The following is an 18031-nucleotide window of genomic DNA, read 5'->3' as shown; positions in this document are numbered from 1 at the left end:
TATATATATATATAAATATACATATATATATATATATATATATATATATATATATATATATATATATATATATATATATATATATGATGAATAGATAATGTCTTGGTGGCGTTAAAACATCGAAGATAGCTTCATTCTGGACGAACTGTCCTGCAGATGATGAGTAAATTGCATTTAAGTTTCTCTATTTATTATTTGTTGTCAATACTCTTCAGAACTAAATTTTTTGATTGAATTACATTTTAATATATAGCTTATGATGGTGAAAATTTCTATACAAAAATACTGAGGAAATATGATTATATATATACTGTGTATATATATATATATATATATATATATATATATATATATATATATATATATATATATATATATATATATATATATATACATTATATATCTTTATCAAAACTTAGATTACGTTTTACTCCAGTTTTTGAGTTTCTATTCTTTTTTTTTATTAGGAAAGAAACAACCCTTTTCAAAAACGCAATATAAACTCGGTGTTGATAACTGATAATAATACTGGCCTACTTGTATAGATATGCCTAATTGTTATTAGCAATCCTCGAAAAAAATGAAGCAGATACATTAAGTCTTTGAAGAAATCAAAATTTCGAGACACTTATGAAATAGAACACTTCAAGTTGAAGAAAAAGCTTTTATTTCATTCACATCATTAAATATTAACTTTTGATTTTAAATCGCATTGATTAATGGTTAGGCAAATAATAGTTAATAGAATCTTGAAAAAATCTTGGAAATTACAAAATGACATTTTATAGCTAGGCCTAAAGGAAGCATTGTAACTCCTTAGTGTCCCCCTAGCACTGTGAGAGCAAGACTTGATATAACGTCATCGATTTGATTTCATAAATTTTATGACGCAAATTACATTATTATCTCCATAGGAAAGATTGTTTCTCTGCCCAGTCACTAAAGTCATGGATTTTTCTAATTTACAGAATATATGCATCTCCAATTTACATTTTGCCAAAGAATACAAGACATAAAAGACAATGAAGTTATCGTACGGTTTGATCATGGCTACTGACGTCTTGATTATAGATTTCGAGAGGTTTTCAAACATGCTTATGTTGCTTGGTTCTTCAGAATCAATTTATAATTCATTAGAACATAAATATTCTTCTTTTGTAGTGAGTGTGACATTATTTTAAACATACAACATATTGTTTCCTGATTATAAACTTTTAGACGATAAAAATATTTATGTTTTGGCTAGAAATGCTTGTAATTTTATCGGATCATGAGCTTTTCCGATTCTAAGATGTTTAATCTTTAATAATCATAGGTTTCATAGATGAAATAAAATAAAAAATTCTATTTTTCACATAAATTTCTTCCCTTAATCTATTTTTTTATCTGTTATATTTACTATACAACTATTTTGTTACCCATAATATTTATAATATTTAATATATATAAATATATATATATATATATATATATATATATATATATATATATATATATATATATATGTATATATATATATATATGCGTATATATAAATTTACATATCTATATATATATATATATATATATATATATATATATATATATATATATATATGTATATGTATATATATATATATATATATATATATATATATATATATATATATATATGTATATTCTTCAGAATTTATTCAGGCCTGGTCTGCAAAAGTCTAGCTTGAGTCTTTGTGGTGGTGCTTCTTCTCATTTTTAATAATGATAATCTTATTTTGTATCATATTTCATAATAAAGCTGAATTAAATCTTCATGTATGCTTGTTTGAAACCTAGAAATTCTTGTAAAATATGACAATTTTGAAAAATTTGCATTTTTGTCAGTTTTTTCATCTCATGACTATAGCCTTAAGAGTCACAAGATTAATTTTGCCCCGATTAGCTTCTCCGGCGATGAACATTCTTGTTGAAAAAATATAAAAAATATTTTTTTATATTAACAATGTTAAAACTACAAAAAATAACCGTAATGGGTGATTTTTCTAACCGCCGTAAACAAGAAAAGAATTATTGCTTGCGCAACAATTTCCAGCGTCTGGGCTTCCTGCAGAAGGTGAGAGTCAACTCTGGAAGGGGATTTTACCGAACGCTGTTGTGAGATATAAAGGACTTAGCTTCCAGTGGACCACAATCACTTCTCACAAGGCAAGAAGAAGAATCATTTTCTACTCATCCGACTCCGTTATAGACAACATGAAGGTAAGGGGCAAATGTCTGGTCACATTTACTATCCATAGATATTATCGATATCTGTTTAAATCTTTAAAAACAAAATTGAAAGAAAAATTTTTACTTTTTATCAGTTTCTGATTTCTGTTTCCTTTCCTTCCAGGGACTTCAGCATGTTTTCGTCTGCTGTCTGGCAGCTGTTGCCTTTGCACAGGATAAAAATAATGGAGGAAATAAACGATTCTTTGGAGGATTAAACCAAGGTTTCGGTGGCGGCAATCAAGGATTTGGTGGTGGTTTTGGAGGTATCAGTGGAGGCCATGGAGGTGGCTTTGGAGGAGGTCATGGAGGTGGCTTTGGAGGTATTAACCCAGGCTTTGGAGGCGGTGCTTCTCAGACATGCAGACGTTGGTGCCGAACTCCCGAGGGACAGGCCTACTGCTGCGAGAGCAACAACGAGCCTGAAACCCTTCCCTTCGTCAAGCCAGGTCAATGCCCTCCCGTAAGGCCTCAGTGCCCACCCGTCAGGAGCTTTGCCCCTCCACAAACATGCTCCAATGACAGCAAGTGCGGAGGCGTCGACAAGTGCTGCTTCGACAGGTGTCTCGAGGAACACGTTTGCAAACCCCCTGTTGGATCTGGAGGCTTCGGTGGATTCGGTTTTGGAAGATAATTCCTGACCTTGCTTTGAAAAATCGTCGTTATAAATTTGATTGTTATTTATAATCTGGAGTAACATTGTCTATTTAATGATAATAAAGATTTATTTTTCGTACTAAGTATTCTTATTTGATTCATAATCTTATCCTTTATCAGATGAGGGTTAACATTCGTGTCAGATAACATTATTTACATACTTCCGACCATATTTCATTATGAATGAAAATGTCCATAGAATTAAAACTGTCTTCCTTATTTTACATATTTATAGGGGATATTGGAAACTATTATTTCCCAAACCCTTTCAACTGCTTCTTTTACTGTTTGTTACCTGACGCCAGTAAGGGGACATTTAGAGTAAGAGATTGAGATCACTTGAAAAAGAAATTTTTTAAAAAGAAAAGCTATATAAACAGTTAAATATCTTCACTTATAACTGTGCATAACACATTCAGTATATAGCTGTAAAAATTTCCATATTCGAGATAACTATTAAAACAGAAGTTCAGAAAAAGTTTAGAAGTAAGATGAATTTCTATCTTCCATTCTAATAAAATAAAACTGTTGTGACTTGAAATGCATTTCGAACACTTCCAACAGAAAAGTAAGATAGAACATGAATACGACGATCCCTTATTTGATATCCTTTTTAAATTGCTGCTGTATAAGACTAAAATTCTAATAGAGGTTGTTAATTAATATTTTAGACCATCAATTGACCTGTTTGAGCTAAAAACTAACTGAGCTTATGAAAGAGAAAACTAGCCAAAAGGAAATCATTTAAATCTGCCACTCCATAAATAATTAAAAAATCAAACCAACATAATATTAGAAAAATCTGAAACATTTTAAGTAATTTTATAAAAGCTCTTCGTGATTCACTAAATTTTAGCCAGTTTAGACGAAAAACGTATACAGGAACAGATACAAGCTGAAAAAAATAATATGTATATCTCCCATCTATCAATCACCCAAACCTGACACAACTCTCCTCCTTACACCATGTTTCAATATAGTACTTTCTATATTGAAATACTTCTGGTGCCAGATAGTAATTGTTATGATTTTAGAGAGAGAGAGAGAGAGAGAGAGAGAGAGAGAGAGAGAGAGAGAGAGAGAAGTTCAGATATTATATTTCCAAATCATCTGTGTGCAGGAGCGGAAGATTTATTGCAACAACTGTTCCTTTCTCAAGTTTAAATACAGTTAAGAAGAGAGTCGAGGGATTTATTGTCAGGAATCTCTTGTGAAAATAAGACGGGAATCCAAACGCTTCCATAGTTGACCTGCCATCGGGATACAAACATTATGTAATATGATTTCAAAACTGGGTGTCCCTAGTTAATGATGTAATTGGGATTTTAATGGAATCAGGGCTCAACTTAAAAGACTTATACCTTATCAAAGAATGAATTACTTCTTGAAAAATATATAATATTATATATCCTCACTAATGAATGAAAAGTAGTCTCCAAGTTTCCCTAAATCATGTACAGAATGCCGTTGAATTTTCAGAATGGAACAAATAATTGATCATATTTTGATATTTTCTGCCAAACTTTACTAGCATAGCTGTTCCTATACACAGATAAGACTTCAAAAATGTATAAAGATACTTACATATATACATATTTACACACTCACACTCACACACACACACATATATACATATATATTTATATATATATATATATATATATATATATATATATATATATATATATATATATATATATATGTATATATACACAGATATATATATATATATATATATATATATATATATATATATATATATGTATATATATATATGTATATGTATATATATATACATAGATTTATATATAGATACATATATATATATATATATATATATATATATATATATATATATTTATATATATATATATATATATATATATATATATATATATATATATATATATATATCTGCAAGAAAGCTAGAGTATTATCACCTACTATCCATTAAATACATCCATTAATGATAATTACAATATTTATGATCCTCATGCGGACGTAGGTCTTGATAGACCCAATCAGATCCCCGGTTTTAAATCTTCCTTAGGCTGTTATTTTCATTTATTGAAGCAAATGTTTCTCTAAGCATTAATGAAGTTCTTAGCTCTGAGTATCTTCATTCTCATCTTTAATATAATTTCAATATCTTTTTTCTTTAAATACTTTATTACTAAAATCCTAGCTGAGCCCAATCCAAAAGCAGCAGTCCTTATTGGACCCATTCATATAGACTGCGTTTCTATACCTCACTTGGACTTCCATACTTTTCTTCCTTTACAGTTCTAATTTGGTTAATTATCATTTTTGGTTCATTTTTAGTTGCATAAGAAATTTGGATTTATAAATTATGAAAGCGTTAGCAAATGTAAAAAATCATCAGGAAACGATAACATACAAAACACTTTGATATTCTTCATGTTTGATAAAGCATAATGGACATTGATAATATCAAACTGTATTTAGTATTTTCTACTGAATCAAAAAATGGGTTTTCATTGTATCACCAACGGCATTCGGTTCATCTGTTTGACATAATCCTACGTCAATTGCCTTTATGTCGAAAATTGAGTTTCCCCAAACGATAATTCTATATCAAATGTGAAGCAATATTTCAGACAAATGCGGTAAATTCCCAGGTACCAAATCAGTTGCAAAATTCGTCGTTACATATTACTCAATATCGCCTGTGGCAATGGAGAACAGACATGTAAAACCAGTTCTTCAACTCTAAAAAAAAAAACTTTAGGAAATAGTTTGTTACGGAATTCATGAAGTATCGAAGACGCTCATGATTCAGCGTTTGCCTTCGTTGTAAAAAAAAAATAAAAAAAAAATAAAAAATGACTGTTTTGATGTCCAATCCATTATGCTTCTTTGTAGAAATGATAATTTACAGGCATATCATTTGGTTTTATAATAATATAAGTTTACGCCATTCAATATATTGAGGCAATGATTTATATTTCCATTAAAATTTCTTAATGGTAAATATAGAATAGCTAAAACTGTAACGAAGAGAAATACTCTTTATGAAAAACAGGAACCATAGGAAATTGATATTTAGTTTTAGTACGTTTTATAGTAAAAAAAAAAAAAAAAAAAAACAGTCAAACCAACTTACTGAGACATGATCCATAATATTTTAAGAAGCTACAAGTAAAGAAATGATTGTTACCCACCAAGCTTCAGACAACAATGCAAGAAGTAGACTCAATCCAGCGTCATCGATGTGACGTCATAAGTATGACGTCATTGGTTTTACGCTTGCTCTGCAGGCTCAAAGATCCCGGACTTCCCACAACGGGTGACTGCAACTTGGGCGAAGGGGATTTTACTGGAAGCAGTTTTAGATATAAAGGACTGAGCTTCGGGTAGACAGCAATCACTCTTCACAAGAGAAGAAGAAGAATCACTACTCATCCGATTCTGCTATAAACAAAATGAAGGTAAGTGACCCATAATTCTTTCTGGAACTTTTTCATATCTTTGAGTTTCTGTTAAGAAACACAGTTGCTCTTTAAGTTCATTCTATATGTCTTTGAATGCTCAAGAAAGAGAAAGAAAGTATAAACAATATCCTTGCTCATTAGTTTCATCAAATAATAAGATAAAAAGTGAAATACTAATATATAATTTGTTTCTTTTCTCTCCAGGGACTTCAGCTTTTATTCGTCTGCTGTCTGGCAGCTATTGCCTTTGCAAATGATAAAAATAATGGAGGAAATAAACGATTCTTTGGAGGATTAAACCAAGGTTTCGGCGGAGGATTGAACCAAGGATTTGGTGGTGGTTTTGGAGGTATCAGTGGAGGACATGGAGGTGGTTTTGGAGGTATCAGTGGAGGACATGGAGGTGGTTTTGGAGGTATCAGTGGAGGACATGGAGGTGGTTTTGGAGGCATCAACCCTGGCTTTGGAGGTGGTGCTTCCCAGACGTGCAGACGTTGGTGCCGAACTCCCGAGGGACAGGCCTACTGCTGCGAGAGCAACAACGAGCCTGAAACCCTTCCCTTCGTCAAGCCAGGTCAATGCCCTCCCGTAAGACCTCAGTGCCCACCCGTCAGGAGCTTTGCCCCTCCACAGACATGCTCCAATGACAGCAAGTGCGGAGGCGTCGACAAGTGTTGCTTCGACAGGTGTCTCGAGGAACACGTGTGCAAACCCCCTGTCGGATCTGGAGGCTTCGGAGGATTCGGTTTTGGAAGATAATTCCTCATATCGCTGTTAAGTTTCGCCATTTCATAATATATTGTTATTCTTAAAATTACGGTGTATAATAAGCCAAAGACATGTGATATTAATAAATATTCATTAATGTTACATAGTATTTTTATTTCTAAAGCAACTTTATCCTTTATTCAAAGAGCATCACCTTGTGTTTTAAATGTACCTTACACATTTCCTCATAAAATATCTTCATATACCTTACAATGATTAAGTTTAAATAGATGGTTGTTTAATTTTACTAGAAATAAATAAGAATAAGCACATGACTGTATTTTTAAGTACTACTCCAACGGATAAAACTTCTATTGAATTTCTTAGCTGATATCTAAAACCATTATTTGAATATTTATTGAAGAAACAGGCTATTGAATCAAACAAATCTAGCACTTCACAACACATCATTACTCTATTACCATATTATCTGGGAAACGTTTTAGTTTGTGTATATGATAAAAGATAAAATGGAAAGATATTCAACAACTAAATTAGATATAATAAAGTGCAAAAGTTAGTTTGTATATCCTTACGTCGTTTCAATGCCAACTTTCTATGCAACCTTAACTTGATTCAAGTCAGTATGAAAACGCAAAGCATAAATGAAAAGAAATTGATTAAACCAAATATCAGCACATTTACCCCGTTAACCATTTAAGTTAGACATACTTTCCTCTGCTCTTAAAATTCGGGTTTAACTAATAACTTTTAGGATTAAGATAATTACGGCAAAAAATTACTATTGCAATGCAATTATATATGGGGAAGCGTATCGTAAGGGCTCTATCACTCCTGGTGGGTACCTACAAACTATATATATATATATATATATATATATATATATATATATACTGTATACATATGTGTATATATATAGTATATATATATGTATATATATATGAATATATATATATATATATATATATATATATATATATATATATATATATATATATATATATATACGGTGCTGAAATAGAGAAAATTTTATTAATAGGCAAATTGTTTTAGGACAAAAAATAAATAATTTATCGTGTCTTGGTTAGGACTATAATTTGAACTAGATTTTACATGATTTCAAAATGCGATAATCATACAGAGGTAAATTATTTGAATATTTTTGGTCAAATTGGTCCGGATGTAAATAATTAAAGGAATAGACATCTTAATACGGATGTTTTTTTTTTTTTTTTTTTTTTTAATAAAAACAAAAGTTATCAAGGGTTTGATGGAAGATAAGCACATTACCAGTTTCTACAGTTGGAAAATATTTCAAACGTACAAAGATTCCATAAGTACCGACATCGATGGGAATCTCTTAAATAAGTCCTAATTGAGCTTCCCCCTCGACTAACTATAACACTCCCTTGTCTCTGCCATTCATGAGCGGATTTTAAATCTTTAATCTACCAAGGGAAAGAAAATAGGGGTTTTTCTACTCACTTTGGAGATCTTGTAGGTTACTGAGGTGTATTTCGCTGGTGTGTCCTTCAGACTTACATAAAAAAAAAAAAAAACCGCTGCTCAAATTCTACTTTGGGAGATGCCGAGTTAATGAACAACATTTCGTTAAGTTGATTGACTGTATTGAGATCAAATGAAATGCAATGGTAGATATTTACAGCTAAAAGTCACTATGTTGTAATCTATTCTCACATAATGGGGTATTCCACGTCCTTTGGAAATACTTTATATAATTTCATCAACAAGAAAAACGAAATAAGGCTGAAAAAACATAATACAACAATATTCATGTTATCAGAAGGTCTTAGCCAAGGCTAGAAAATAAGTGTTATTATAAGAACCTATTAAGTTTCATTAAAGAAAAAAATGGATTCATTGTGGCAACTTATTTTTAATTCAAAACTAAATATTTAGTACTCCATTAAGTATTAGCAGTCCAGTTCCTACTATAGTCTGTAATAAAAAATGAGCTTAATATGAAGTTATCATGATTGAAATATGCATTATACATGTACCTAATTTCTTCATATTAAACAAGAACAGAATATAGAGTAAATATAAAGCCAGTTTTTTCTCTCTTTCCTTTTTTTTTTTTTTTTTTTTTTTGCCTTCTGAAATATTTTTAACCTAACATGACCTATTCCAATAATTTTGAAAATGAATTCATTATTTGGAAAACTAATCGTCCTTAAAAAATAGTGATTTCGCCCCACTTTTTACAACTGTGTACAAATGTACTAAACTCCCTGACCCATAAATATAAGAATTTAATAAATAAAAAAGACATAAAAAATGCAAAACATAAACAAAAAGATTATGACTCTTGGCTGGTCGACCTCTAAATGTAAATCGTAAGTGCCACAATGGTGCATAATGTGGCAAGAATTAGTTCTCCATTTCTGTTGAAACTTACGAAAGTCTTTGGAAATGGTTATTCTGATTTCACAAACGTAACACAACCATGTCGTTATACACAGAAAGTAGGTTCTAAGCGAGAAATTCCACATAGTTTGCGAACAAGCTACAATCTTTTAATTCTAGAATTATATGTATATATATATACATACATATATATGTATTTATATGTGTGTGCATGTGTGTAAATGTTATACACATGCATGTATATGCATGAACGTATATGCAAACATAAATTGTAAGCAATGTTCTAGCGAGATTATTTTTGGGTCCAGTTCCATAGGTGAACCCGATTTGCTACTGTTTTATATACACAACGTACATACATACGTACATATATATATATATATATATATATATATATATATATATATGTGTGTGTGTGTGTGTGTGTGTGTGTGTGTGTGTGTGTGTGTGTGTATTCGCATGCAGTTTAGAAGCGAAAACCTTGTGAGTTTTTTTCAGTGGCCATCATGTGTCCTTGCATTTGAAGTACGACCATGTCCTGGAGGTACTATACAGGTATGAGTCTATACAGGTATGTGTCTATACAGGTATGAGTGACCACACGTTCAACCGCAAAGAAAATAAATCATATTACTCTGACATATAAAGGTGAAGTCCACGTTAAAAAAGTTTCCATAGCATAGTTACTTACTATACATAAATGGTGCTTTGAACATATATATATATATATATATATATATATATATATATATATATATGTGTGTGTGTGTGTGTGTGTGTGTGTGTGTGTGTGTGTGTACAGTATGTATGCATATGTATATATGTATATATATATATATATATATATATATATATGTATATATATGTTATTTATGTATATATCTATATATATATATATATATATATATAGAGAGAGAGAGAGAGAGAGAGAGAGAGAGAGAGAGAGAGAGAGAGAGAGAGAGAGAGAGAGAGAGAGAGAGATGTATATTATTGATGTTTATATGTCACCATGAAGTATATGAATACACACAAGCACATATATATACTGTATATATATATATATATATATATATATATATATATATATATATATATATATGTATATATATATATATATATATATATATATATATATATATATGTATATATATATGTGTGTGTGTGCATACGTTTGTGTGCATGTAAGAGTGTTTCAAGTATGCATTTATATCTTTATTTGTCTTAGAATGTGTTCCATCGAAAAATTACATATAACGATAAAACAAAATACAAATACCTATTTCAGTTATTAGTATTTACATTTTTCATAATTCATTTTTATTCTCCATTCCAGTAATAACCATAAATGTACGTGATATCATTAATAGAAACCAGTTGTATTATCGCGTTTAGAGAAAAAGTGAAAAATATATTTTCGTCTTAATCAAACAGCATCGCATGGAAGTCTTCCAGAGGCGTTCTTCAGTGTGAGACTTTCCAGTTTGAAATGTTTAAAGGCCCCTCATGAATGGCAGAGGCAAGGCATAGTGACAATACCCTTGCAGGACAATACCCTGGAGTCTGACCTTAATACATATGATCAGCGACCAAGCCCCGTCTCCATCCAAGCTAGGACCAGGGAGGACCAGGCAATGGCTGCTGACGACTCAGCAGGTAGACCTATAGGCTCCCCCAAACACCCCATTCGTTGCTCCCAAGGATGATGTGGTTGCTAACGCTAAAGAAACTATCTAGCTTGAGCTAGTCTCGAACCCGAGTCTGGCAGAACGCTAGGCAGAGAAGTTTCCTTACGCTACTGAAACACCCGAACAATGAGAAAGATAGCCACACGAATGACGTTCCCAGCTTCAGAGATACGAATGACAAGTATCGGAGGTAATAGGAGGCAAGAATTGATCCACATTATGCTGAAGGGTGGATACTTCTCGCAAAAATAGTTCATGTTGCTCGTTAAAATAGATTCTCATGCAAATATCGACCAAACTAAACAATTTACAGAATAAAAGAAAAATAAATACCGAATTTGCACAAAACATTACCTAGTCATCATTGCAGCTGATATTCTATTCTTAGATATTTAATTGTCTTTAATATCCCTATCACGATTCTAAAATATTTCTTATCACCTAAGCTGAAATATATTGAAAGTGCTTAGTTGTTGTAATAATCTCCTATATACACTTTTACTTCTTATATCAATATCAATAACAGTTGTGAGATTATTTTGTGCATATCCTTTCGGTAATAAGAGTCTATCAGTCTTAGTTTTCAAAGTTATATTAGTGCGTAGATGGTGCTATCCCTTTGTAAAAGCGCTCTGTAATCATATACGACTGGGAACTGCATTTGTCATGAAACCTTTAAAGTTCAGGTGAAAAAAACTGATTTCTGAACCGCTTTTTGTACTACTTAACTAAGAGAAGATCTCTCTCTCTCTCTCTCTCTCTCTCTCTCTCTCTCTCTCTCTCTCTCTCTCTCTCTCTCTCTCTCTCTCTCTCTCTCTCTGGTTATATATATATATATATATATATATATATATATATATATATGTATATATATACACATATATATGTATATATGTATATGTATATGTATACATACACATATATACAATACATATATTATGCATAATTTACATATATATACACACACACACATATATATATATATATACATACACACACACACATATATATATATATATATATATATATATATATATATATAAATCACCTCGTAGTCAAGACTTAACAGCACTATTATAAAAGCCAACTATATGACCTTTAAATCTATCCTCTCGACTCCTTGTATTCTATTTGCATTATAAGACGTGTTTTACCTTACCAAATACTTCAGTAGTAAATAATGAAAAATCGAAGCACTACATAAGGTATCTCAAGAACAATAGTCAACGACCATATTAGGAGGCTGAAATCATCGTTTTTTTTTTTTTTTTTTTTTTTTTTTTTTTTTTTTTTTTTTTTTCCTAAGGAAAATGTTTTTCAAGAAAACAACATAAAAATAACCACACCACGTACGAATTGGGTACGCAGTTATCTGGCAAAACCAGTTTTTCCACTCAAGTCTTTGCTGAGTTCTTAGGTGCAGATCTTATGTAGAAGGATGTTGGAAATTTAAGGGGAAAAATCATATTATGAGTCATTTATTCTTGCATCTGAAATAGAAATTCACTAATATAAATGTGTACATAAACAAGTAAATGTTTAATTTTAACATATCAAAATCATATTTCCTAATATTATATGAAATCAATGGGATTCATTATATATACAAAAACTGTCGAAATATAAGATGCAAACCTTTTCAGTAGAAATGAGATTTAAAATACGAAGTTTAACAGTGACAGAGGAAAGTAAATGCATAATTTTATAATTATTATTATTATTATTGTTATTATTATTATTATTATTGTTGTTGTTGTTGTTGTTGTTGTTATTATTATTATTATTATTATTATTATTATTACTTGCTAAGCTACAACCCTAGTTGTAAAAGCAGGATGCTATAAGCCCAGGGGCTCCACCGGGGAAAATAGCCTAGTGAGGAAAAAAAACAAGAAAAAATAAAATTTTGTAAGAACAGTAACAACATTGAAATATATATTTCAAATTATAGGTGAATGTCGTCAATAAAAGACCTAACGTATTTCATGGAAATATATGTTATTAGCAGTGTATAGAATAAATCAAAATATACACTATATATAATAAAGTAAACTTCTTGCCTTTATCTTTTTTCTATCTCCCAGACGGTCATTTTTAAGTATTTGATCTTGTCACTTTATGTCCTATTAATCTTACAACTTTTATATTATATAATAGATTTCCTCATGACTTACTCTCTCACATATTCCATTCATCATAATTTTTCTTGATTTTGATAGTAATTCAACCCTCAAAACTATTCTCACGTCATTATCGTAAGTGCTTTGAAAGATAACTTTGTTGGAATACACTTATCTTTGGCAACAGATAATGAACAGACAGCAATTAGTTTGGGAGTGTCTTTTGAGATAATCGAATGCCACTAGCAAGAGTCTTCCGAAAGTTGAAGATTAACTAATAAATAATAATAATAATAATAATAATAATAATAATAATAATAATAATAATAATAATAATAATAATAATAATAATAATAATAATAATAATAATAATGATGATGATAATACTAATAACAATAATAGTAATAATAATAATAATAATAATAATAGAATAGTTTTCTTATTACCAAAAGAAAAACAAAATAAACCCAAACTATAACAAGGAAAAAGGAAACAGGGAATAACCGAGAGACTCCACCACGTCACTTTCCATGAAACAGGTGTCTGGAATCCAGACTCTGGATTTCCCAATTAAACAAAACAAACCACCAAGAAAGGGGATTATACCCCTTGTGGTCGAGAGATATAAATACAGTGTACATCGAAGAGAAATCAGTCACTCCTCAAAGGGCAAGAAGAAGAATCACTACTCATACACCTCAACTTTAGGAACAACATGAAGGTGAGTCTCCTAAAAGTTTTACTATATTATCATAATTTATATTGTTATTGTTTTACTTTGCGATATTTATTTTTGATACTATTTATTTTGTGGAATTTATTCCAAAATAAATTCTTAACCTGGTGATTATGTTCATCTATATAATAAGAATGAATTTTAGAACCTTCATTTCTGATTTGGATATCTTCTATTTTCAGGGACTTCAACTTTTATTCGTCTGCTGTTTGGCAGCTGTTGCCTTGGCAAAAGATACACGATTCTTTGGAGGAATCAACCCAGGTCTTGGAGGGGGCTTTGGAGGCGGTGCTTCCCAGACGTGCAGACGTTGGTGCCGAACTCCCGAGGGACAGGCCTACTGCTGCGAGAGCAACAACGAGCCTGACACCATTCCCTTCGTCAAGCCAGGTCAATGCCCTCCCGTAAGACCTCAGTGCCCACCCGTCAGGAGCTTCGCCCCTCCACAGACATGCTCCAATGACAGCAAGTGCGGAGGTGTCGACAAGTGCTGCTTCGACAGGTGTCTCGAGGAACACGTTTGCAAACCACCTGTTGGATCTGGAGGTTACGGTGGATTCGGATTTTGAAGATAATACCTGACCTTAGCCTAAAAGATTAGCATTAGAATGATCTAAATACTAAAATTTAATTCAGGTATTAAAATACCATCGACGTTATAAATAAATTAATATTTATTTTCAATCCAGAGTTTTTCTACGCATCACTTCATTATATCTATTAAGATAAATGGAAATATTGTTACTGTCAATGAATACAGTATTCCAGTTTCACAAAGATTTGGAGGAATAATTCTTTAATGATAATGTTTGATTTCTTCCACCTTGGACAAAACCTCTGATAGAAACTGTTCATTAAAGCTTGAAATTGTTAGCAGGAAGAATTTTGTTATGAAAAAATAATCTTTGATGAAGAAGAAAATTTAAAGAGGCCATTCATCGCATAAATAAAATATTTCACCAAACAACATTACATACCTCCAAGCAAAGATAATAAATGAAAAAAGACAAAAACATATCACTTGAAAAAAAATTAGATGGAGTAAATTGAAAACGGGGGTGATTTATAAATAATCTTAAACTAGAATGTTAACGACTTTCTTCAGTATGAAACAGTAATGCTTCTGCAGAGTAACAATAATATAAAAAAATACAAGCATCCATTAGACCAGTCGAATCCATCAAATTCTAGAATAGATATGATTCGTCTTTTGTAACCTTTCAGAGTAACACTTTTTCATCAGGATTGTGAAGCGTGAAATAGGAGAAGATGAATGGAGAAGTATTTAACTAAAAGCTCATGCTACAGACGACTGGTGAAATCTAACCGAGGCCCTTTGCGTCAATAGGCGTAGGAGAGAATGGTGATGAAAAAATAAAAAGACACACTGGATGAAATATGAATTGACATTATTGTGAAAAGTTAGTGAGTCTGATACATATTTTTTTTTTTTTTACTTTTCTAGTATTATGAAAATGAAAAATGAAGATTGATAAGACTTCAAGAACATGTAGCGATGAAAACAAATTGAATAGTGGGAAATTCTTTATTCAAGATCATACTGAAATATAAAAAGAAATGTATTATATCTGGATGAAAGAAAACAGAGTGAGATAGGAAAAATTTCCATAGGTTGTGGTGGCCTGGAGGTAGGGTCCTTGCCTGGTGATTGCCAGACTCGGGTTCGAGTCCCGCTCAGACTCGTTAGTTCCTTTGGTCCATTCAACCTCACCATCCTTGTGAGCTAAGAAGGGGCGTTTGGGGAAGCCTATAGGTCTATCTGCTGAGTCATCAGCACCCATTGCCTGGCTCTCCTTGGTTTTAGCTTGGGTGGAGAGGAGGCTTGGGCACTGATCATGTTTAACATAGTCAGTCTCTAGGGCACTGTCCTGCTTGATAGGGCAATCTCACTGTCCCTTTCCTCTGCCATTCATGAGCGGCTTTTAAACCTTTAAACCTTTAAACCTGAGGAGGCGTTGCAAAGGCCAATCATCAACCCAGAACTTAAACAGATATTTTGTGGTGAGTAATATCCAGCAACTAATTTACTGGTATATGTTTGTTTTCTTCTTTGACTAAAAATTTCATATCATTAGAATAAATTATCAAACTGGAGTATGTTATAAGTCCATCAGAACAAAATTATCAAAACGAAGTACTTGTTAGAAGTCCATTAGAATAAATTATCAAACTGGAGGTAGCAGGTATTAATTTTGCCAGGGCACCAGCCACCCGTTGAGATACTACCGCTAGAGAGTTATGGTGTCTTTTGACTGGCCAGACAGTACCACACTGGATCCTTCTCTCTGGTTATGATTCATTTTCCGTTTGCCTACACACACACCGAATAGTCTGGCCTATTCTTTACATATTCTCTTCTGTCCTCTTATACCTGACAACACAGATTACCAAGCAATTCTTCTTCCCCCAAGTGGTTAACTACTGCATTGTAATTGTTCAGTGCCCACTTTCCACTTGGTAAGGGTAGAAGAAACTCTTTAGCTATGGTAAGCAGCTCTTCTAGGAGAAGGACATTCCAAAATCAAACCATTGTTTTCTAGTCTTAGGTAATGCCATAACCTCTGTACCATGGTCTTCCACTGTCTTGGGTTAGAGTTCCCTTGATTGAGGGTAAACTCGGGTACACTATTCTATCTAATTTCTCTTCCTCTTGTTTTGTGCAAGTTTTTACAGTTTATATAGGAAATGTGTATTTTAATGTTGTTACTGTTCTTAAAATATTCTATTTTTCCTTGTTTCCTTTCCTCTCTGGGCTATTTTCCCTGTTGGAGCCCGTAGTATTATAGCATCCATTTATTCTTATATATGAAATAGAAATTCCCTGATATAAATATTTGTACATAAACAAATAATTAGTGAATTTTAATATGCCAAAATTATAATATTATTTCCTAAAAATATAAGAAAATCAAAGGGATTTATTAAATATACAAAAAAAAAAAAATGTTGAAATATAAGATGCAAACCTTTTCAGTTGAAATGAGGTTTAAAATATGAAGTTTAACAGTGGCAGAAAAAAGCAAATACATAATTTTATTATTATTATTATTATTATTATTATTATTATTATTATTATTATTATTATTATTATTATTACTTGCTATGCTACAACCCTAGTTGGAAAAACAGGATGCTATAAGCCCAGGGGCTCCACCAGGGAAAATAGCCTAGTGAGGAAAGGAAACAAGAAAAAATAAAATTTTGTAAGAACAGTAACAACCTTGAAATAAATGTTTCAAATTATAAGTGAATGTCGTCAATAAAAGACCTAACGTATTTCATTGAAATATATGTTATTAGCAATGTATAGAATAAATCAAAATATACACTATATATAATAAAGTAAACTTCTTGCCTTTATCTTTTTTCTATCTCCCAGGCAGTCATTTATAAGTATTTGATCTTGTCACTTTATATCCCATTAATCTTGCAACTTTTATATTATATAATTGATTTGTTCATGACTTACTCTCTCACATATTCCATTATTCATATTTTTTTTTATTTTGATAGTAATTCAACCCTCAAAACTATTCTCACGTCATTACTGCAAGTGCTTTGAAAGATAACTTTGTTTGGATACACTTATCTTTGCTTCATTTGGCAACAGATAATGAACAGACAGCAATTAATTTGGGAGTGTCTTTTGAGACGATCGAATGCCACTAGCAAGAGTCTTCACAAAGTTGAAAATTAACTAATAATAATAATAATAATAATAATAATAATAATAATAATAATAATAATAATAATAATAATAATAATAATAATAATAATAATAATAATAATAATAGAATAGTTTTCTTATTACCAAAAGAAAAACAAAATAAACCCAAATTGTAACAAGGAAAAAGGAAACAGGGAATAACCGAGAGACTCCACCACGTCACTTTCCATGAAACAGGCGTCTGGAATCCAGACTCTGGATTTCCCGATTAAACAAAACAAACCACCGAGAAAGCAGATTATACCACTTGTGGTCGTGAGATATAAATACAG

At 31.3% G+C, this 18031-nt stretch overlaps 2 protein-coding genes across 2 annotated transcripts; both read left to right on the top strand.

Annotated features, from left to right (window-relative positions):
* Window positions 1-2040: 2040 nt before the first annotated feature.
* LOC137642462 (uncharacterized) lies at window positions 2041-2960 on the top strand. Its single transcript, XM_068375035.1, has 2 exons — window positions 2041-2235; window positions 2369-2960. Exons 1-2 carry the CDS (start codon window positions 2230-2232, stop codon window positions 2876-2878), a joined length of 516 nt encoding a protein of 171 aa, XP_068231136.1. The 5' UTR covers window positions 2041-2229; the 3' UTR covers window positions 2879-2960.
* Window positions 2961-6195: 3235 nt separating this feature from the next.
* On the top strand, window positions 6196-14654 carry LOC137642890 (uncharacterized). Its single transcript, XM_068375756.1, has 4 exons — window positions 6196-6350; window positions 6558-7107; window positions 10902-11098; window positions 14194-14654. Exons 1-4 carry the CDS (start codon window positions 6345-6347, stop codon window positions 14578-14580), a joined length of 1140 nt encoding a protein of 379 aa, XP_068231857.1. The 5' UTR covers window positions 6196-6344; the 3' UTR covers window positions 14581-14654.
* The last annotated feature ends 3377 nt before the right edge of the window (window positions 14655-18031 follow it).

The sequence above is a fragment of the Palaemon carinicauda genome, chromosome 6 (genome assembly GCF_036898095.1).
Source record: "Palaemon carinicauda isolate YSFRI2023 chromosome 6, ASM3689809v2, whole genome shotgun sequence".
NCBI lineage: Eukaryota > Metazoa > Arthropoda > Malacostraca > Decapoda > Palaemonidae > Palaemon > Palaemon carinicauda.
The sequence above is the reverse complement of the archived record's forward strand: the minus strand, read 5'-3'. Positions and strand labels throughout refer to the sequence as shown.